The sequence below is a fragment of the Leguminivora glycinivorella genome, chromosome Z (assembly GCF_023078275.1).
Source record: "Leguminivora glycinivorella isolate SPB_JAAS2020 chromosome Z, LegGlyc_1.1, whole genome shotgun sequence".
Taxonomy (NCBI): domain Eukaryota; kingdom Metazoa; phylum Arthropoda; class Insecta; order Lepidoptera; family Tortricidae; genus Leguminivora; species Leguminivora glycinivorella.
The window spans coordinates 24,834,186-24,857,937 of record NC_062998.1 but is presented as its reverse complement, the minus strand read 5'-3'; the positions used below and the strand labels follow the sequence as shown (position 1 = coordinate 24,857,937).

At 38.6% G+C, this 23,752-nt stretch overlaps 1 protein-coding gene across 1 annotated transcript in view; it reads left to right on the top strand.

Moving 5' to 3' along the window:
* The first annotated feature begins 297 nt into the window (after positions 1-297).
* LOC125241211 (adenylyl cyclase 78C-like) overlaps positions 298-23,752 on the top strand; it is a 47,624-nt gene continuing 24,169 nt past the window's right edge. The window contains exons 1-3 of the mRNA XM_048149574.1: positions 298-444; positions 15,578-15,659; positions 22,778-23,251. Of these exons, the coding sequence (XP_048005531.1) occupies positions 443-444; positions 15,578-15,659; positions 22,778-23,251 (558 nt within the window). The 5' untranslated portion in view covers positions 298-442. The remainder of the gene's footprint in view (positions 445-15,577; positions 15,660-22,777; positions 23,252-23,752) is intronic.

The following is a 23,752-nucleotide window of genomic DNA, read 5'->3' as shown; positions in this document are numbered from 1 at the left end:
CGAAAAGAACCTAAGAACTACCAATTTCGAATTGTTTAACGTTTGGAATAGACGTTAAAAGTGTATTTGAATGTTAAAGGACAGCAGCTCATAGGTAGTTCAGTTACATTAATGAATATAAATCGTGTATAAGAAGAGTGAGCAGCATACATGTTTTGTAAGTTCTTTCCTTGTGGTTATCAATGTGTTTGGTGACGCAGAGCGCACGCTGGCGGCGGCTCGCGGCGCGGCGAGGCGGCCGCGGAGCGCGGAGCGCCGCGCGAGACCAGTAGCTTGCCGCCGCCGGCCCGCCCGCGCGCCGCCACCACAATACTCGCTTTAAACTCCATACATTATAATAACTTGCTACGTGCTCTTGTATATAAAATAAATTTAAAAATGTCTTCTTACGGCCGTGCGAGTGAAATGTGATCACATGGTCCTGTAGTACGCATGAAAGCAAATGTGAGTACTTATTCTAACATTTATGTATATTGTTTCCTGGTGATAATAGGAAAAGAAACCGTTAGCTTAATTGTTCTAATGATACTTCATTTATAAAGTAATAGGTTCCTGACAATCTGTAATAATGTCAGTAAAAAAAGTTGTGAGAGAGACCGGAACATTTAATATTTTTAGAATGTTTTGTAGAGTCAATGGACGATAGGTACTATGAAATTATGTACATTAAGTATTATTTATAAATAAACCTAAACTTGTTAAACCAATCCTATACTAAATGTATTCTAGTAGGTAGTGATGTAATTAGGCGATATACTTAATTCATAATTTACATCTAAACAGCGGCACAAGTTATATCTTGTTGTTGCAGTTAAAACTTTACAGAATACATTGGATTACTACAAATGAAATCACCTTTCGCATACACATGGGTACCCACCTAGCTATGTTACACTGAGAACTTAAGTGGTTTGTTTGAGTGGAGTAAATATGTATGTGGGGCAGGGGTATACTTCGAGTACAACGTGTGGGGCCGCGCAAAAACCACATTTGTTTCTAGCTTAGCCACGGAGGCATATGTCATAATATTTCGCACTTGGCAGTTCTAATATTGAAGAGTTTTTTTTGATGTCATGTTTAGATGAATTACTTATCGTTAGTTTTTCTGCCGCATAATTTTACCATAACGTTTATAGCAAACGAGTATTAAGTTGGCATTGTGTTAAAAATACATATTTGATGTAAAAAGTCACGATTATATCACCTATAATACATATTGTTATTGTAACAAAGTGTACCTATTGCTCATTTGGTGTAACCGCTGCAAGGTTGGCATGGTCGTAGGCGACGTCCCGCGCGATCGCTCGCTACGCGCTACAACAGGTGGTGCTACGCTGTGAGCTACGCCCCTTGTGTTGTGACAGAACGGCTCTACGGCTATCAAACTTTTCATATTCTGTTAGGTAACCAAGAGTCGGACCAAGCTAAATCAAAGCTACTGCACCAATATGTAATACTAGCCTTTTCCCGCGGCTTAGCTCGCGTTAGAAAGAGACAAAAAGTAGCCTATGTCACTCTCCATAGTCTCCATCCCTTCAACTATCTCCACTTAAAAAATCACGTCAATTCGTCGCTCCGTTTTGCCGCGAAAGACGGACAAACAAACAGACACACACACTTTCCCATTTATAATATTAGTATTAGTATGGATGTTCCTATTAACCTTTCATCGTCATACTTTCGTGAGACTAATTCAGATGTTTAAATATGCTGATGTACTCACATTAATATAACACGTTGAGTGCACGGAGTGTAGGCGCCGCGAGCACTGTTATGCATGATGACGGGTCTCCATATGTTGGAAGAGGAAGGTATATCATCGTGAGTACATACGCATATTTAAAAATTATACATATAATAACTATCGGAATATATCCAAGGTTTTGACCAAAGTTTGGTTTTATTCATTATCTATTCTGTATTTATGTTCTAAAGGTGAGGAGAATATGTTGTGTTCTTATACATAAAACGAATATCAGCAACTATTTAATAAGTTCCTTCCTTCCTTAACTAACTATTCGTCGAACGAACGCTTCGCCCTGCCTGCTACAGGATAATTTTGGCTTTAGTTAAATTTATTTAGGACACAAAGTAATCTACACATCAAACCTACCCATTTATCGATTATTTATTATTAATCTTCGAATAATACATTCCATAGTACGATCGTTATCTCCTATTTAAAAGATTTCCAGGAATGGGCCAGTTCAGATCATAATAATAAGTATTTAAAATAAAATAGAACGTACAAAAATATTTAAAAAAATGATAGTAATGTAGAGTGTAAGTAAACTGAAGAAACCGGAGGAATACGAACAGCGTACCTATCCATGAGCACATTGGAATACTAAAATTTCGTCTAGTTTCAGAGCTATTGTTGAAGGACCTGCGGATACGAAGTTCCTAACGAACTATTGTAATAAAATAAAACAAAACGGAAAATAAAATTATGGAGATTGATGGGGAGCCAAACTCACCGATGTTGTCGTCTCGAGAGTTTATCGGGTGGCCACCCTTGCAAAGCTTGGTTCTCTCTTTCCTTGCACTGCACACTCGCGAATCGTTCTATTATAATATAATTAATTAATAACTTAATTCGTTGCGGATATTTTTATTCACCATTGACAACGACTTTCTTTTTGCGGATTGACACTTGACGTATTTTATATTTTTTAAGAAGTTTGGCAAAGAGGCGGGTGACATGACAATTAAAAATGAGGTTGAACCTATCATAAGGAAGAGCGAGCGGGATGGACGATATGAATGATAATGAATGAAAAGGGCGCGAACATTTCTCCCCGGCTTTAAAGGGTTCCTTTAAAGGAAAGAAGTACTAAATAAAATAAATAAATAATGACCCTTTTCTTCGAGTAAAATAATAGCGAAAAAAATAATATTATTCTAACATAATACCCATTCCATTACTGGTTAGGCAAAGGACACAACCGCACGACAGGACGGACGAAACTTCCTTTACTTGTCCTGACAGTAACAACGCGGGTTGAGCCGTCCTTTGAAGGATGCACTGCGTCTACAACACCCAATGGCCATGAGAATGGCGGCGCATTATCTACTTTAATGACGACTACTGTGCCAATTGCGATGGGAACTGATGGCGTTGTCCATTTAGCTCGAGATTGCAACTGATACAGATACTCTGCTCGCCATCGTTGCCAGAAAGACTGCACTATCTTATCTAGGAGGGCATGTCGTTCACGTAAGTTACCTGACTCGACCAATGGAGTAGGTAACGACAACAGTGGAGCAGTATGGAGAAAATGAGCAGGAGTAAGAGCTGATGGCTCAGCGGGGTCACTGCTCAAGGCTGTTAGAGGCCGGGAATTAACGAGCGCTTCTATCTGAGCAAGCGTCGTTAGAAGTTCTTCGTACGTCAGTATTTGCGTACCGATCACCTTGAAAAGGTGATTTTTTACTATTTTCACCATAGACTCCCATGCGCCTCCAAAATGAGCAGAAGCAGGAGGGATGAACTTCCAATCAATGCGGTTCTCCGCTAGTTCCATCTCTATAAGTGGACGATGAGCATCCAAGAACTTGTAGAGGTCACGCATATAAGAATTGGCGCCAACGAAATTGGTTCCATTGTCCGAATACATGCATTGGACGGGACCACGGCGTGCCAAAAGGCGCTTTAATGCAGCCATGAAGTTGGCGGTACTCAATTCCGTCGCTATCTCAATGTGAAGACAGCGCGTAGTGAGGCAAGTGAAAATACATAACCAAGCCTTGCGACTCTTCACTCCTCTGCCACGAGTAGGCGTATATTGCAGAGGGCCTGCATAATCACACCCTGTATGCGTAAACGGTTTATCCACTTGATTCACGCGACAGCCCGGTAAGTCTGCCATGAGCGGAAAAGACGATTGTGGATTCGCTCTGAAACAAGTGTTGCATTTGGCAATGCGGTCGCGAATGACACGACGAGCCGACAGAATCCAATACTGAAGCCTAAGTATAGTCATCATTGACTCGGGACCAGCATGCAAATGCTTTCTATGAACGTAGTCAACGATCATATTGACTACATGATCACGTCGCGGGAGCACAATTGGGTGCTTCTGAGAATACTGCAAGTCTGTATTTGTCAACCTGCCTCCAACACGAATTAGACCGTCTTTGTCTAAGAACGGTTTGAGCTTTTGTAAAGCAGGTGAGCAATATTTCTTGCTCTTAATTTTCTCAATATCGTCACAAAAATGTTCGTTTTGCAACGATGAGAGAATTTTGCCTTCAGCAAACTCTAAGTCGGATCGGGTAAGGGCCGTGGGGAGCGGTTTCGGATTAAGGATGCGGTACACGTATACGACGATGCGCAGTAATCGAGACCACGACGATATCCGCTGCGCGAGGGAATAAAGTGGTGACTCTGACACATCCGTAGTAGTAGCGTGTGCAAGAGGCTTAAGCTCCGGCACTTCTCCGATGGACTCTCGATCGAGCTCCCTTAAAGGCCATTCTGATGGATGCTTGGATGCCCAAGCCGGTCCTGTAAACCACAAAGGATGATCCACAAGCTTAGCAGGCGTCAGGCCACGCGACAAGCAATCCGCGGGATTTTCTAAGCCCGCCACATGATGGAAGCAGCTGGCCGGTACAGCTTCAATTATCTTAACAACGCGATTGGCAACGAATGTTTGCCAGCGGTGTGGTGATGACTGAATCCAGCAGAGCGCAACTTTCGAGTCAGTAAAGGCGTAGATCTCGTTAATGTTGTAACGGGGCTCGAAATTATCTTGCACCTTCCGCATGAGCTTTGCCAGGAGGACAGCAGCACACAGCTCTAATCTCGCTACAGAGACTGTCTTCAAGGGAGAGACCTTCGACTTGGAACACACCAATCGAACTGTCACTTCATTCCCGTTTATGACCTGAAGATAAACTACACCTCCATATGCCCGCTCGGAAGCATCACCGAAGCCTAAGAGGTTTATAGTACAACCTTGTACTACCCCGAGATGACGCGGTATATGAATTTCATTCAATTTTGGCAACTCAGAACAAAATCGTTCCCATAAATTTACAATATGGGTCGGGGGAGTCTCATCCCAGTCGCATTTGATCAACCAAAGCTCCTGTATGAGGAGTTTTGCGTAAAGGACAACTGGAGCTACTAAGCCGACGTTATCCCATAGGCGAGCCACTGCAGACAAGATTGTCCTTTTAGTGCACGTTGGATCTGGCTCTGTCACCTTGAAATGGAAATAATCGCCAGATTTATTCCAACACAAGCCAAGGACCTTTTGCGAGACTCCTGGGTCTATTTCCAAGTCTACGGAAGCCCTATGAGAAGCAGGTATCTCACGTAGCACGGTCTCTGAGTTGCAGGTCCATTTGACAAGATCAAATTGACCGCATTTGAATAGGTCAATAAGCTCCTTAGCCGCAGCGATAGCAACAGATTCATCCCGCTGTTGCGAATCATCTGACATAATGCTGAAGCATACGTCATCCATGTATGTGCAGGACGATGCGATCGCTGCTGCCATTGGAAACTTATGTCCGTCGTCTGCAATCAGCTGGCGAACGACGCGGAGCGCGTGATATGGGCTTGACTTCATACCAAAACACACACGGTTAAATTCGTATGTCGAAATGGGATCTGCCGGGCGGAATCTATATAAGATTCGTTGAAACTGGCGGTCCGATTCGCGAACACCAATCTGTAAAAACATTTGGCGACAATCGGCTGAAAGCGCTATTTTGAATAAGCGAAAGTTCAAGAGGATTGAAAATAAATCCCCTTGAAGATTGGGCCCTGAGTGCAAGACATCATTCAGCGACAGGCCTGTAGTTGTCTTGCTACTCGAGTCCAGGACCATACGAACTTTGGTAGTGGTCTTATCCTCACGCACGACAGCATGATGAGGAATTATGTATGCGAGGGCTGAAGAGGTGTTCGCGTTGAGAGAGTTAGTCACGTCCGATATATAACCCTTACTGACGTATTCACGAATTATATCGTCATAGGCGGCACGTAACACACTCGATGACTCTAGCTTTCTTTCAAGACAAAGAAAGCGCCTCTTAGCAGCCGAATGCGACTCTCCGAGCTTGAACACGTCATCTCGGAAAGGCAATGCCACAGTATATCTACCACTAGCGTCGCGCGTAGTGGTGGCGCGGAAATATTCCTCGCATTCAAAGTCATCCTGGCTTTGAGCGGGCGGAGCGGATACTTCCTCAAGTTCCCAGAACTTTTTGAGGAGGTGGTCCATGGAATCCACGGAAGTACAACAAGCTGAAGTATATTTACGCGGTGGCTGTAAAGCAGGCACCGAACCCATTAAAATATACCCCAGTACCGTCTGTATAGCTGGTGGCATATAGTCCACTTCGCTTTTGACGATGTGCGGCAGCAGCAAATGTGGAAATATAGTTGCACCGACCAGTACATCAATGGCGACGGGCGTATCCAACGTGTCGTCAGCTAGAGGGAGACCATGAACATGTGTCAGTGCTGACATGTCCACGGGCACTGACGGCAGGTCGTCGGTGATGCGATCGACCACCAAACTCGAAACGTCGAAGTTGATATTATCGTCGAATCGCGAAAATACTTTTACGTTTGCGTTCCCCTTAACAATTTTCTTGGTTTTTCCAATGCCAAATACAGAGCTTGGTTTCCTATCAAAGGTTAAACCTAAGCGCCTACAACATTCTTCAGTAATGAAGTTACTTTGTGACGCGGTGTCAAGCAGACATTTGATAACCTGCGTTTCACCCTTACTGTCGCGAACGATGACCTTTGCGGTGGACAGCAAAACCGTGTCACACGAAGATGCTGAGTCTTGATTTGACATTTTATTGTTAGAGGCAGCAAGTGCTTGCGTCACGATAGACGTGTTGCAGGACGTGCCTTCCGGCGGCGAGGATGTTTTAATAGCTGCGTTGCTCGTAGATGCATTTGACTCATCAGAGGTCGTAGCTTTTTCATCCTTGTTCTTGTCAAAATGCAACAGAGTATGATGCTTTTGATGACAAACTCGACACTTCACCTCGGAATTGCACTCGCGGGTGCGGTGTTTAATGCTTAAGCAGTTAATACATGCTTTAAGCTCTTTAGCGCGTTTGAAGCGATCAGAAGACGTTAAGTCGTTGAAAGAAGGACATTTGAATAAATGTTCATGGACAATATTGTCACAAATACATTTAGTAGTGCTCGCGCAAGCAACGTAGCTTTGTAGTTTAGGTGCGGCACTACGCGGTTGAATCGACTTAACACCTTTTTCGCGCGATGGATTTACGGCGGCGGAGACGGCGGTACATGGTTGCGAGTTTTGATAAATCCTAAACTGACTTTTCATGAAATCTGACAGATCGCGAAATGTAGGCAACTTCGTATTTCGATGCAGCATCTCAAATGCTCGAAGAGTTTCCTGGTCTAACTTCTTTAAAGCTATATGCATAAGCATAAAATCGCTTAAATCATCCAGCTTAAGCGATTTAAGCGCATTCGCAGCTGTCACAAACTTATCAATGAATGTCTGGAAGTTAGACGAGGAAGCGGGACCATTAATCTTCAAATTGAGCATTTGATCCATGTAAGTCGAGGCAAGAGTGCGCTTATCTTGAAATCTGTCAAGTAGACTATCTAGAATAAGCTGATAATTGTCAGCGCTCGGAGTTATGCCTGCAAAGACGGCTTGAGCTTTTGGTGACAATTTCCCAATTAAATAAAACAGCTTCTCCTCGTCGGTAAGTGACAGATTGTCGTGCACTCTCGATTTAAAACTAGCGTAGAACAGCGGCCAGTTACGTATGTCTCCATCAAACGCTACCAGTTCCATCGTTGGCAAAGAAGGTCTAGCTCTCTCCACCGATAAAGGCGACGAAGAGACCGGCGGTGCGGCTGGTTGCAGTCGCTTGACCACTCTCCTGATGCGGCAGTACAAATCTTCAAAGGCTATGAGCGGCTGATAATTAGGGACAGCAGCCGTCTTAGTCCTCAGTAGCGTGCGGTTGTACTCGTTTACCACTTCTTTGAACTCCGTCCGAAGTTCGTCGATAGTGTCAGCAGCGTCAAGAAAACTTAGCTATATTCATATTCATATTATTTATTCAGTATTGATTATACATTGTCAGGTTTTACATTCACATATTTACATACAATTTACAAAAATATTTATCTAGTTTAAGTATAATTTAATTTATTGTACATTTTCTCATTGGAATTAAATATTATAATTATTTATTAAATATTATATTTATTTGGAATTAAATATTATAACCACTTTAAAAAATTAACTAATTATTATTTCTTAGTAAGTACTACATGCTTTTTCGACAATGATATTATGGTGCATTAAGCTAAACTATCCTTATTGATAAACGTCAAAAAGTATCAAAAAACACCTAGCAAAAAATAGTTTGAAGAAAAAAAATATTGTAGGTGCTAGTTTCAAGAATACCATTCGAAATACCACAAAAAAAACTTTTTTTGCCGAAATTTACAAAGACATATGTAAAATTTTAACCTCTTTTCGCCTCAGAAATGCTTCGTTAAAATGAGTCTTGTTATTGAAAGAGTTACCGTGTAGGTATAACTTTTTATAATAGTTTTTTCCCCTCACTAGCTTGGAAACACGAGTTTTGTCCTTTAATACCAGCGGGTAAAAACGCATTTTATCCACTAGTGGGTAAAGTAATTTGACCTTGAATAAAGTCAGATTAACTGCTTTAAAATTGATAAAAGTAGGTGAATCTAGTAATAAAGATGATTTACCACCTGTGGAACTACTGGAAGCAGTGATAAACGCATTTTTTGCGTTGTAGTTTCCTCGCTATAGTGAGGGGAAAAGTTTTGTGTTACACTCGGGTGCAAATGTATTTTACTTCTCGTGTGTTAAAAAACTCGCAAGTTCAGGATTCTATTTTCGAACCAACTATAGAATCCTTTCACTTGCTCGTTTTTCAATTCCACACTCGGCGTTAAAATGCAACTTTGCCCCCTTGTATAACAAATAACTATTATTAACGTACTCGTAATACGTATACTATTTAATTCCGCTGCCATTTAGATTTCAAAATTGCAAACAATTTGCAAATATGTAAGCAACATTTTGATTTTCAGGTAATCTTAAATTAAATTAGGAATTGTCTTAATCAGTCGTTCTCAAAAATACGTCAGCGGACATTTTGTCCTGGCCCATACAAAATGTATGAAAAGAAGCGTAACAATTAAACGCAACCACTGACAAGGTCTCACAGAATAACCTGATATTATGTGCATTTTGGCATAAACCTATATAGGTAATTATAATTAACGCTATTAAGTACCTATCCAATAGAATGCAGGTCATGTATAAGTAAGTTTATTGATTTGCGAAGAAAAAGAAAATAGCTTTATGGCTGTCATTGAGTTGGCATGTGGAGAATCCCATGATACTAAGTAATAGTAGGGGAGTACAACAGGAGCTTTTCGTAGTGAGGTATCGGCATTAGGAGGGCGGGATACTTTACATCCTTGTATCTGCATCATGTTTGAGTTCTTAAAACCTGTTGAACCGGTGTGGCATGGGTAAACTTTTTGCTTTGACATAAAACGTAATGCATAACGTTTGATTTTACACCCCATAAATTTCACACCTCGGGCTGTAAATATGCAAATCGATTCTAAAGGTAAGTAGTAACTTACTACTCGTATTAGTGAACTTTAGGACTATTTGACCTTAAAATAAAGTAGGTACAATCCGGACTGGTAGCCCACTGAACTGCTATAGCACGTATGTTCAATGGACGCAATATCACTCTAGTTAATGATGAAAAACATGGAAAATATTTGTAATAGTTGAAATTACCTTAATTAAATCTAGTCAAGATTGTTACGTTTTAATTCTTGCGTTTGATTTTCATTAAGCTAAATAGTTATTTGTTTTACAAGGGGCAAATGTGTTGTTAAACCGCACAATATTGATACCCGAGCAAGCGGAAGATTCCAATATTGAACCGCGAACGTAGCGAGTATTTCAGAATATGGATTCTTGAGATTTGTGAGGGTTTCAAGGCTCATCTCAAGTTAAACAAATTTTGCCACCGACTGAAACACAACAATTTACACCACACCAATACGGGGAAAATATTAACTGTAAAACATCAGACTAAATCAAATACTTAATTCTTTTTAACCCCCGACGTAAAAACGAAGGGGTGTTATTACGTTTATGATTCTAAATCATCATTTAAGTAAATATCAATCCTACCAGTTGAGTTTGGGAATCAAATTAAAATTTGTATAAAATTACTTTGCACTCTTTTGGATAAAATGAATCTTGTCATTCATTTTTAAAGTAAGGACTGATTCGTAACGAATTTGACAAATTCGAAACTGTGTTAAAGGTACCGAAGCCGGCCAAATCAAAGTTAGTTTTTCTATAATGTGTTAAAAATGTATTCAAAGATTATTATTTATTAGTAAATTCATCATTCTCCGTTTCTCCTTGCTCATGTTGTAAGTTTTGTTGTATGCCCTCCATCATACATCCGACAGTGTTTTTTGACACATTCTTGGTTGTAGTCCTATCAAGGACTACCTTTTTTTTTAAATATTTTGGTTGCTCATCGTGGGTGTCATTTTATGAACGAATTTCTTGGACACTACATCCTATACCGGTTAATGGGTCAATACTGTGGGACTTCATTAAATCAAGTCTTTCGTCCCGATTTCGAGAGCACTGGCTTTAGCAAGCTGCTGGCTTCATAAATATCGTGGATGATATCCAGCTATTGCCAAAATAAAGTAGAAAGATCGTATTATTAAATTAAATCTGCTAACAGATTCTTTCAGCAATTTTTTCTGTAGATTTCTCTATCGAAAAGTAACCAATGCTAGGTAAGTAATACCGCATCAACTTAATTCCTGGTAAAGTAGATATTTGGAGACACATCTACATTTTGATTGTTTCACAGGAATCGTAAAGAAATATAGCCTCACAGATATGGTATGTATAATGTAAGTTGCCAGGTAGTGTTGAAAATTATTTAAATGCAAGTTTCGTCAACAGAAATCAAGATTTTGACAGCAGTTTTTCGCCGAATTATTTTCAGCGTTCACTTTAATTTTATTTATCTAGCTTACATAATTATTACATGGTGTATTAAAATTAATAATTACATTAGTAGTAATATACATTTACAGGTAATTGTGTAAATTTGACTAATTAATTATTTATTACTACAAAAAAAAAAAAAAAAAGTTATCTAGTTAGTTGAGATTTGCTTTTAAAAATGATTTTAAATTTTGACGGTGGAATGTATAACTCCGAATTTATCAAATTTGTTACGAATCAGTCCTTATCAAGAGAACCTTTACTAGTTGGTGTGGTGAAAAGGAACTTGCCAATCTTAATTGACATGATATATTCAAAACACGGCTAACTCACGTTTGTTCTAATTAAAATATATCTCACGATATAAAATGGTATAATTACCTACCTAATTTCTTATTCTTGTTAAGGTTTAAACTTTAATTTCTAATCTAATCTGTCGAATCGAATAGAACACTCGAATAAGCCGAAACTTAGTTTTTGTGTCTCCTCTACTATAAGCTTCAGCTGCCAGCGCCTTAGCGCGCCTCAAGCGAGCCCTGGCCCCCGTTGCGCAGTTAATCACCAAATGGAGGGCGGATGACCGCCCATGGCTTTTAACCAATTAATTCATTACTTCAATTATAACATCTTAAACATTTCGTTAAGGAGTTCGTAATACCAATAGAGACCTCCATAGAAGTTAGGACAATTTCAGCCCCATGAAATCCCAGGAAACTATGAATAGATACAACTTGGCTTTATTGATTTCCTTAAAGAGAAAGTTTTTTTACGTTAATTACAACTAATTTCTCTGAGAAACTAGTGTATTCTTTCTTACTGTTGTAGAGTTATTCAAAAAATTATGTTCAAAGTGTACCACAACCTTTATATTACTTCCTAATAGTGTTATTTAACATGTGCCGTCGGTTGACACTAACTGTTAATGTTATTCTCAAGGTTGCTCGTATTTATGAAAAGATGAAAACCTTTTTTTTCTATTTCTCAAACAGCGATATATGTATAAGTAGGTACCCGGCCCTTTAGCACAACTTTCCTTGTCGCGCGTGAGTCCATGCATCAAGCGCGACTGCAAGTATGGACTCGCGTGCGACAAGGCAAGTTGTGCTAGAGGGGCTGGTGGTTCCTGATATTTAATGAGCCTAACGACGTGTCAAATTTAACTGAAAACAAAAAAAACTTGGTGTATAAAGAGGACCTCGGATAGACAAGAATTGATCGTATCAAGACATATCAACTTATCAAGTGACTTTTTTCGACATAAGCGAACATCGTTTTTTATGTTCTACCAATTTGGTTCATTCATAGATGAAAACCGCATAAATTTCGTTCAGTCGTTTCCGTTTAAATCATTACAATGTTTACTTTTTCTCCTCGCTTAAGACATTTAAGATCGTTTAGAATTTATCTGTTACTGTTACGTATATACGTAACAGTAACAGATAAATTCTAAGGTACAAAGTTTTTTTTTTTTTTTTTTTTTTTTATTGTATAAGTTTTTTTTGATATATTTATAGTTTAAGTTAGTTTTAGTTTAATATTTATTATGTTTTAGTGTACTTTGTGTAATACAATATAAAATAAAACCATCGGCACCTAAACAAGGTACAAAGTTGTCTAAAAATATTAATTCGTTCGAAATATACAGCGTGAATTCCATACGGGCGAATAATGTAACCACTTATAGTATCTGATCACACGAATCGTATATGATAATCATTTTGTTAAAAAGTGTTATCAATTAAGAGTAATTATTTTTTTAAATCTGACTAAGCGGCAATGTACGCCGTCCAACTTCATGTCAAATAACATAAACGTCATGTCGTAATGACGGTTAAGTAGGTACGGTAATTGATGTGGACGTAATACATTGCGTTCTGAATTATTATGTATGAAAAAAAAATCTCATCAATCTCAATACAGGCTCCTTAGGTCCGATACTAATGGTTATCAAAATATTCGCCCGTATGGAATACACACGCTGTATATTACCTTTGAACAAATTGTTAGCATGATTTTCGTGCCGCCTAGACTGCCCGATAGACATTTTTTTCTCAATCCATTGCTGCTGCCACCCCATTCTGATGAAATACAGCGCACATAATAATAATGTTTTTGGTATCTTGTAAACTTCTCATAATTTTCCCAAACACAATTAGGTAATTACTCGTAAGATAAAAGTACCAGTGCACGACACTCTATGCCCAATAGATGACATCCTTCTGTCACATTTATTGACGATGACATAAGATTGAAAAGTGGCATCTACGGCGTCATTGCCGAGCACTGGTACTATACTGGTACTTTTACCTTATACAAGTCATTAAAAATAACCTATTGTACCTACCCTAACCTATTACCTACATAAAAGGTGTTCCAACAAACGTAGTACAAAACATGACTGTATTGTGAAGTCTCTGTTCTACAAGAAACACGTACATATCTATATACGATAGTATTTATTGTTTTATAATTTTTTTACAACCTTTTGTGAGTAAACAGATAAACACCATAAATATTTCACAGAACTGTGGCAATATTATTTTGGTTCGCGAGTCAGCGCGCGATTTATGTACGGCAAAAGTTATTAGCGTTCAGCCGATAAAGCGATTCCAGCCAGCCGCCGCCGCCGCGCCGTTCGGTGCGCCGCAGTACATTTACGTAGCCAAATGGCACAAACGCTCACGAAACGCACACGAAACGAAACGCTTGTAGATATCTATCTCTATCGCTCTTGCGTATTGGCGCGACAGAACCAGACTACCTTTCGCGGTGTTTCGTTTCGCGTCGCAGAAATGCCATTCGGCTACGGCACCCGTCCGTGTATGACGTAGTATTATAATTCTGTGATGACGACTTCTTTCCTAGTTCCTACTGCGACTACGGTGGCCCCTCCCATCTTGCGGACAGGAGATGACGGCTTATTCCCGCACCTATTTAATTTCTAACAAAGACTTATATATAACTTAAACAATTTAATATAATTATACACAACTTAAAACTGGATTTCTAACTATCTCTAATAATTATTTGTTTTACAAGGGGGCAAAGTTGTCGTTTGACCGCACGTGCCAATATTGATAGGTACCTGACCTAGCGAAAGATTCTAATATTGAAACGAAAGCGTAGTGAGACGTTCAAAATGTGGAGTCTTGAGCGTTGTGAGTTTGAGGGTTTTAAGGCACGAAGGTTAAACGAACTTTGTCAGTGAATCACAAAATTTTTCATCAAGCGTCAGTGACTATTGCCCCCTTTGCTAAACAATTCCAGATAGACGTTTTTAAAATTCCAGACGGAATGGACAAATCTTAACGAGTTATTGACGGAAGATAAATAAAAGAACATCGTGGTAGAAACACAAAAAAATTGGATTAATTCAGGTCGCTTTTAGAATGAAAATAAATATCCATACTGTTTCTCGCCATCAGTTTATGATTTAAAGTGGTATTTTACCGACAAACAATTGCAATGCGCTTTCACACTTAACACTCAAGGATTCAAGATTTCATGTTTCATGTAATTGACCGAAGCGTTAGCATCTACGCGCTTTGACTCGGGCAATTATGTTTTGTATGTTTTGTGACCTGATCTATGGGCTTTTATTTTTCGACGATGAGCTATCTGTCTGTCTGTTTGTCTGTCTGTCTGTCTGTCTGTCTGTCTGTCTGTCTGTCTGTCTGTCTGTCTGTTTGTGTGTGTGTCTGTCTGTGGCATCGTAGCTCCCGAACGGATGAACCGATTTAGATTTAGTTTTTTTTTGTTTGAAAGCTGAATTAGTCGGGAGTGTTCTTAGCCATGTTTCATGAAAATCGGTCCACTATGTCGCGGTCGGGGGTTTTTTCAAAATTTTAATTTTGTAGTTAGGTTATATTTATCCGATCCGATATCGGATGTCGGAAGAATTTCAATAGAAAATATCCAAGATGGCGCCTGTAATATGGGATATCGGTCCGACATCCGATATCGGATCGGATAATGTGAAAACGCACTTAGGTACACCTAAAATATACCTACCTAACTATGGAAAATACTGACTAGAAAAGAAACCACTTATTTTATAAAAATACTTTTCTATTAAGTGTATTAACTTATAACTTATAACGTGAGCCCGCTTTATTAAGTACTTAGTAAAGTGGATTGATCAACTCTGAAGGCAAGGTTGTTCTGCTATTATCCCCGTCTACGGACTAATAGCCGTGTCTTTCACGGGAGCTTTGTATTGGCGTCGCGTCGGGCAGTCGCCCACGCCTGCCAAAGAAACTTCTCCTGCTAGTTGCCATTGAGACATTTACCCCCTTATTCATAAACGTACTTTAAAGTTGTCAAGCCGATAAAGTTCGTTTGTCCCTTTCCGACGTATTGGTGTGATAGAAAAGGACAAACAAACTTTATCGGCTTGATAACTTTAGAGTGCGTTTATGAATAAGGGGGCTAGACTTTAAAAATGGTCAGCCATACCTACATAGAAGGTAAAACCAAATGCCAGGAGTAAATCAATAATCATAATTGAACAGGTCGCCGGTGCCGAGGAGTATGGAGCCGCCGCCTGCGCCCGACGTCCTCCCCGACTCTTCTCGCACGACCCGCCATGCACGAGTAAGTCCCCCCCAGCGTGACATCCGACACCGATTCCAGCTTTTTTAAGAAAATTGTAATGTGACATCCTTGAGATGATGATGAAAATCTGATTCCAAGAGCCGGGATGTCTCGTTCGGACACTTCGGACATCCTAAATGATCAATTTATCTAAATTGACGCTGTTTACAATTTATTCTAATCCTATGTTAAGACGCCAAAGTTTGTGTTATCCAGCAAAATAATAATGATCCAGATAGTAGATAGCGCCTTGTTCATTGACGGCCATTCTAGCAGCGTCGAGCTAACCTTTCAGTCACACATAACGTAACCCAATATTCTTATTTGCAACAAGCATCGTACCTATTCTTCGAATTGACAACACTGTAGGTGACAATTTTTTATCGCGGCTTACATATGACAAAATAAAGGGTACTTTCAAGAAAACAGGCAAAATAATAAAATACTATAGTTTCCGTTATCTAATAGATATATTTAGTTCAAGTTAAAATTTGGGCATCTTATTATCTTAATTTTTATCAGACTGGATTTTTTAAAACTAACTCACTCAATTAATTATGTTTTTTTTCTCTGATGCACGTTTAGGAAAACCCGCGTAAAGCGCTGAATCAGTCGATCTTATTTGTAAAATTTGGAGAGTTTTGAATACTGAAACTGGTAAATATCTATTACGAATATCCTGTAAGTACTACAATCTTCTCAGACTATATTTTTGTTATAATGTTTTGAAATAAAGTAAATGAGGGAAAGACAAATATTTTTTTTTCCGGAATTACGTAAAATTAAGTGACAGTTTCTTTAAAAATTTACATAACATTAATATTATTTTGGTTCTAAATTAATCTGCAACGTTTATTTAAATTTCTGTTGTGAATTTAAATGCTGTTAATTATAATCACTATAAATTTTTATTATATATGCCGGAGACAGACCGGATATTGGCACGGATAGTCAATTATAGCGCAGCGCGCGAAGAGTTGCAGCTGGACAGCTGACGTCACAACCAACCAGTTGTCCACCCAACCAGTTGTTGTCCCCACTTCGTGCGCTAGGACGGAGCCGGGATACCTGAGACCCAGCACTCTCTGGCGGACCACGCTAGAGACAAGAAGTCTTAGAGCCTCCTCGGAACTGTCCACGCTATAATTGTTCTAAACCAAGTTGTTTACCTATCAGTTATTGTAAAATTTAAAGTGCGTAAAATAAATCGTTGATTACTATCGTCTTCGTCTCAATCCTCGATGACCCAGCAACGCCCCGATGTCTGAAAATGGTGCCAATCCTGACCTGTCCCCGACATATATATTATTGGCATTATTTTGAAAACTAGCCTTCACCGTTACGATTATTACCACTTCTGGACATTTTCTCATATTTTGTTAGACAACCGGCCAAGAGCGTGTCGGGCCACGCTCAGTGTAGGGTTCCGTAGTTTCCAGTATGTTTTCCCGGCGTGATTAATATACATATTGGTACCAAATTTCAGCTTTCTAATGCTAACGGTCATTGAGATTATCCGCGGATGGACGGACAGACATGGCGAAGTACAGACATGAAACTATAAGGTTTCCTAGTTGACTACGGAACCCTAAAAAGTGCTATAATATGTTATATATTTTGTAAACTACTTGCAAAGCCCTTTCATTTGATATTACACAGGGTATATGATTAAGCGCTCGCTTGCGATTTCACTATTTTACACATGAAAGCCCTCACGTATTTCATATTAAATGTTCCTCAATAATATTGTTAAGGTATTATTTTCTCTATTATATTTATTTGTTAAAAGGTAGATTTCGTACCGTACGTCATACGTATTATGATATAATGTAAAATACCCTATAATGGACGGTGATGCCATTATGGACAAAAAAAAACACAAATAAGTATCTAAAATTAGTTTTTAAAAACTGACGGCCTTGTACCATAAACAAGAGTCATAGAGCTGATTAATTTCGAAGTTTCATTTAATTCCGTTATTTCTGAAGGATTTGGCGGCAAGATAAAAGTCATCAAATTTACTGAAAATAATTTTTAAGAAAAAAAAACCGCCTTCCTTTGGGGTTCTGGTGATAAATACTTTCAAATGTTGGATTATGTTATCAATTCGTCTGTATATTTTTTAATGTTTGTTATTCGATATCTCCGTCATTTCTGAACCAATTTTGAAATTTGGATGATTCTGAAGTACTTACAGATGAGAATGATTATCAGACCGGAACTCTGACCAGGGGCGGCTCACTCTTCATCAGCAGTTCCACTGCACCAAATGTCACTGTTCTGGACGTAAGTGCATGCAGTTCTTATAAAAATACCAAAGTCACTATAAATGTGCCGTTCAGATTTGAGGAGTACCGTTCTGACCATCATCAGCAGTTCCACTGCACCAAATGTCACTGTTCTGGACGTAAGTGCATGCTGTTCTTATAAAAATACCAAAGTCACTATAAGTGTGCCGTTCAGATTTGAGGAGTTCCATTCTGACCATCATCAGGAGTTCCACTGCACCAAATGTCACTGTTCCGTACGTAAATGCATGCTGTTCCTTTAAAAACACAAAAATCACTATATGTATGCCTTTCAGATTTGAGGAGTTCCCTTGATTTCTCCAGGATCCCATCATCAGAACTGGGTTCTGAGAAAAATAGAACCAATCTGTATGCATATACATTCAATCAAAATTTTTTTTTCAAAATCGGTCCAGTAACGACGGAGATATTGAGGAACAAACATTAAAAAAAAAATTAAAAAAAATCAGACGAATTGAGAACCCCTTCCCTTGAGATTTGGAATGCGGTTAAAAATATCAGGACGAATTCTTAGTAATGTTGCTAAGAGAGTTGAGTTCATGTATAAAATAATAATAAAATAATCCTCGGTGTAAACTTGAATAAGTTTTACTTACTGCATTAACCATGAGATAAGGTATGAAACATACTAGTTTGTTACACCAAAGATATTAAGTAATAGTGTTATTTTGTGAGTGTCCATAACTGGAACCGGAAAATTGCGTACCTCCTATGTGAACAAGAACCAATTTACGAAACCAAAATTTACAAGAAACAATCCTGTTAAAATAACCCAAACTACTTTTATTTGGCGTTATATAAACTGGACTCATTGAGTATCGGCTTTAAAAGTAAAATTTTAAACTTATTTCACTGTCCATAATGGGGGATCCATTACTGGAGAAGTGCCGTCCATGATTGGAGAAAAAACACCTCGTTTTAATTTGTTAACTATAAAGAAACCAATAGGAGTATCTATTCTACAATACGCTTGAAATGTAAAAGAAGGTTAGGACATTCAAGTTTTACCACACTAAGCGGTAGAATTTTTACATGTATCAGTGAAGTATCAAAAATAGGCAAAATTTTATCATAAACTGTCCATGATTGGGACCGTTACCTTACGTATCTTAAATTAATATTTGCGATTATGAAAAACTATTCTTTTCACGCTTGATCATATTACTGATTAGTGAAAGTTATGCGCAAATATGTATAGTAACTATCGTGATTCTAGCGATGAAACAAACAACTCCCCAGCCCTTGTTTATGCCCTTGGAACAAAAAATAAGTGATAAACTTTTCATGGTAGCACATCTTATTATACATATTATGGGCGTTTTTGATGTAATCAGACTTCTTCATCTGTATTCCTTTCCTTTAAATGGACCTAGGTCGTAAAACGTCGTACCGAGATGTCCGAGATACATAAAATATGCAAACCTAATCATATAAAACTATGTAGAAGTGAACTATCCTATCTACTTAATCAGCAGCTTGGAGGTGAATGTAGCTTCTTAAAATGCGACAGTGCCGTGTCGTGTAAACAGGCGGGCGTCGCGACCGCGCTCGTCTGAGAGCTAAAAGGTTTTTGGTTCATTGTCATCTAGGGAATATCTTTAGGTAAGTAAAAATGATAATGTCACATAGATTATTTATGTAGGTACGTTCAACCAATTTAAATCCCAGGCCACTATCAGGCCACTCTAGAACCCTGTCTTGTTGACACCGTACATTATTGGCCGTAGAAGTCAATTTTGACGTTGACTGTGAAAAGGTTCTACAGCGGCCTAGGATTCAAATTGGTTGTACTTTTTTTTTCATACCGTAATGCCTTACACACCTTTTAGGTACCTTATAAATATTTATAATACTCTGTCCCAAAAGACTCGATAGCAACAAATGTGACCTTATCTGGGTAAAGGGACCTTATTGTCGATGGCGCTTACGGCGTTATGAGCAATGTTCGTATACAAATACGACGACGCGAGACGTAACCGCCACCGACAATAAGGTCCCTTTACCTAGATAACGGCACAAATGCGTATTTCGTTTACATACTCGTATGTGCCATAACATCAATCGATACCTATTAAAACTTAGTGGAAAGTTATTGGCTATGTGCGAAGTATGTGGTGGGGAAAATCGAGGGACAATTGGGATATTGACAGGAGGTACATATTAGTTTTCTAAGTAATGTAATAACTAATAACGTACCTGTCCGAAATAATCCATGTCGATTAGGTGAGAAACTATATAAAATGTCGAAAATGTTATTTTATTGCAAAAATCAATTTACAACAATTTTGTGAATTGCACAGATTCTAATCATACATCATCTGAAACCTAGTCCCTGTCTGTAGTTGTACTATTTATTGCATTGTTCCTTTTAACCTTGTATTGCCAAGAGTATAATATAGAGGGGTTATTAACTTAAACAGCAAGCAGTCACAGTACTAATAGAAGTAGGTAGGTACATATTTAGTCGAAAAAAATGTAGGCTTCGAAACAGCTATGACGAAAATGAGAAGTCAGTTCTAAATTGCTTGATAATACATATATTTGGTTCACCGTCAACAAACATAAAAAAGAATTTCACTTAATATTAAGCTAAAAGAAAAGGTCGATCCCGATATTCGTGTAGACGTTTACACGGATGATTCAATAGACGTAGGGCTTTTGGGAGCTCTTATCAGACAATAAACGAATTTATGCTCACATATCCACTTCGAGCGTATTGATCTTAAGAGGAAATAAGAAAGAAACAATAGTTGTATGTTTTAATGAGGATATTTTGTATCGTTCCTGCTTAATTATATTGATACCTGAGCGAGAAGACTTAATAATCCAGGCTAAGCTTATGGTTCGAAAAGTGGGATCGTGAGTGTTTCAAGGCACAAAGAACAAATAAGTTTTTCTTATTAAAAATATCCAATACACTGTAAAAAAACATTAAACTTAAAAAATCCAATACATTGTGACAGTCTGGCTGTCAAAGCGCTTGTGGCCTGGCGGTAAGAGCGTGCGACTTTCAATCCGGAGGTCGCGGGTTCGAACCCCAGCTCGTACCAATGAGTTTTTCGGAACTTATGTGCGAAATGTCATTTGATATTTTCTAGCCGCTTTTCGGTGAAGGAAAACATCGTGAGGAAACCGGACTAATTCCAATAAGGCCTAGTTACCTCTTGGGTTGGAAGGTCAGATGTCAATCGCTTTCGTAAAACTAGTGCCAACGCCAAATCTGGGGTCGTTGTCACCAGGCTCCCATGACTCCCATGAGCCGCGGCAAATGCCGGGATAACGCAAGGAGGACGACGACGATTGTGACAGTCTGGCAAAAGAGATAAGAGATGTCAGAAAACGGGGAAAAGTACGCGATGATCACACTTCTATAATTTCTACTTTTTTCTGCAAAAAGTAAAGGCTTTGTTAATACTTCACTAGTGCGAAAAAATAAAGGTACTAATAGAATAAATTTCAAAATAATGTAATTGATGAAGGTACAACAATCGCATTTTATGTTTTTTTTTTTTTTTTATATTATATAGTACTTATATGTACGTACGCGCCGAGTGGCAGCGTGGGATATTACAGAGGACTGCCACTTTCACAAGTAACTTGAAAACCTTTTGTAAAGTAGGTTTGTTAGCCTTGAAGGCCCTTGCCCACTTTACAATTAATTATCTTAAGTGGAAAAACATAAAAACGCTATAACGTATTTATTATAGGTACCTGAAATAACATGCTATTTTATGAGACAGTCTAAACAGTCTGCATGTCAAATATTATACGACAGATCTTTTTTTTAAGAGAACTTGGTAGATAGGTATTATTGTCTATTAAGTTTAATTAATAAAGGTAATATTTAAATCCGAGTATGCGGAAAAATACCAATATTGGATCGCAAGTGTAGTAGTTTGAGCTATCTACATATATAGTACGAGTATGTAGATATGAAAGTGTAGGTCAAAGCTTGAGGTGAGGGGCATGCGGATGCCGTGTTGGCAAATACGTGTGGCGGACAGAGCCTACAGCGATGTTATCGCTCAGTAAACTTATTAGCTTGCTCGTGTCACCTTATCTCTGTATCGATGAGTTTCTGTTTAGCTTTGCTCCACGCTGATATCAAATCTGTCCTTTACCATGTGATACCTATGTTTTATTCACTAATGAAACATCACGATTTCTTTTGATGTCTTTTAATAAAGAATGGAGGGCAATAAAAGGATTTTTCCCCTCACTAGCTCGGAAACACGTGTTTTGTCCTTTAATACCAGCGGGTAAAAACGCATTTTATCCACTAGTGGATTAAGTAATTTGACCTTGAAATGAGGCAAATTTTCTGCTTTAAAATTGATAAAAGTGGGTTAATCTAGTAATGAAGATGTTTTACCACCTGTGGAACTACTGGAAGCAGTGATAAAGGTGTTTTTTGCGTTGCACTTTCCTCGCTATAGTGAGGGGAAAATTTTTGTGTTACACACGAGTGCAAATGTATTTTACTTCTCGTGTGTTGAAAAACTCGCAAGCTCAGGATTCTATTCTCAACTAATGAATCCTTTCGCTTGCTCGTTTTTCAATTCCACACTCGGCGTTAAAATACAACTTTGCACTCTTGTATAACAAATAGCTATTATTGATGCTAAGATGAAGATGAAAAATTGACCTTATAATAAAGTACCTACGCCTCTTTAACAACCCTGTTTTATATCTTCCCCACCTTACTTTACTACACACTTGATAAGTTTTGTGCATTTTAAACTAATTTATTGATTAAAGTAGGAAAAGTCTAACTTTGCTTCCACCAATTTTATCGTACTCTATTTTCAGGGTTCAGGAGACCATCACCATGGGAACAACAATAGTCATAATATAGATAGTATTCTCAGCGAAGACAAAAATGGTAGCAATGCCGCTGATAAAACTAGTACAAGTAAAGATTTATTTGGTCCAAGTAGAACTGCAAACGGAGCTATTAATGCTGAAGTTATAGTAAATCCTAGCAAGTTGAGTTATAAGAAAATAATTGACGATGACAATTGTCAACTTACTGAAATTTGCCTTCGCGAAGACGGTAAACAAGGTGATATCGACGGAAACAATGCGCACACTAAAGAAAACGGGGTCAGCATCAGTATGAACAGCGAGGACGGCCGGCCGGACCGGAGGAGTATTCCCGGGCGGTCGGACGGCGAGGACGAGTGCCGGGACGCCCAGCCGGGCGAGGAGCGCGCCGCGCCGGACGCCGAGCGCCTGCCTCCGGACGGCGCCAGCTGCTCCGCTCCCGACGATCACTTTGCCAAAGTAACTTTTATAGCGTATAGTTTTCTTTTTAGAGTGATAACCGTTCACCGAAGTTGGAAAGTGCGGTACAAATAGCAATGCACGGTCGAGAAGTTTCCAAAGTTGCAGAACATTCCTAATGAGAATTTTCGGTAACTTCTGAGAATGAGAACTTATCTCTTATCAACAAAATAGCTAACTGTAATAGACAATATTATACCTATAATAACATAATTATAGTTTTATATTATGCCCATTTAAACATTATTTCAAGTATATTCTCTTGTTTAAATAATAAATTGCATGTTGCGAGAATGTTCTGCGAACATTCTCAAGAATGTTTCCGCTTTTTGGGAATGTTCTGCAATTTCTACATTACTAGGTACAAACAATAAAATACGTCCACATAATCAGTCTACCTTAGACTTAAATCATGCAACATGAGGCGCGAAATACTTATGAGATGTACATACAAATTTAGGTAAGTACCTACATAATTTTTTCACCCAAATTAAACAAATA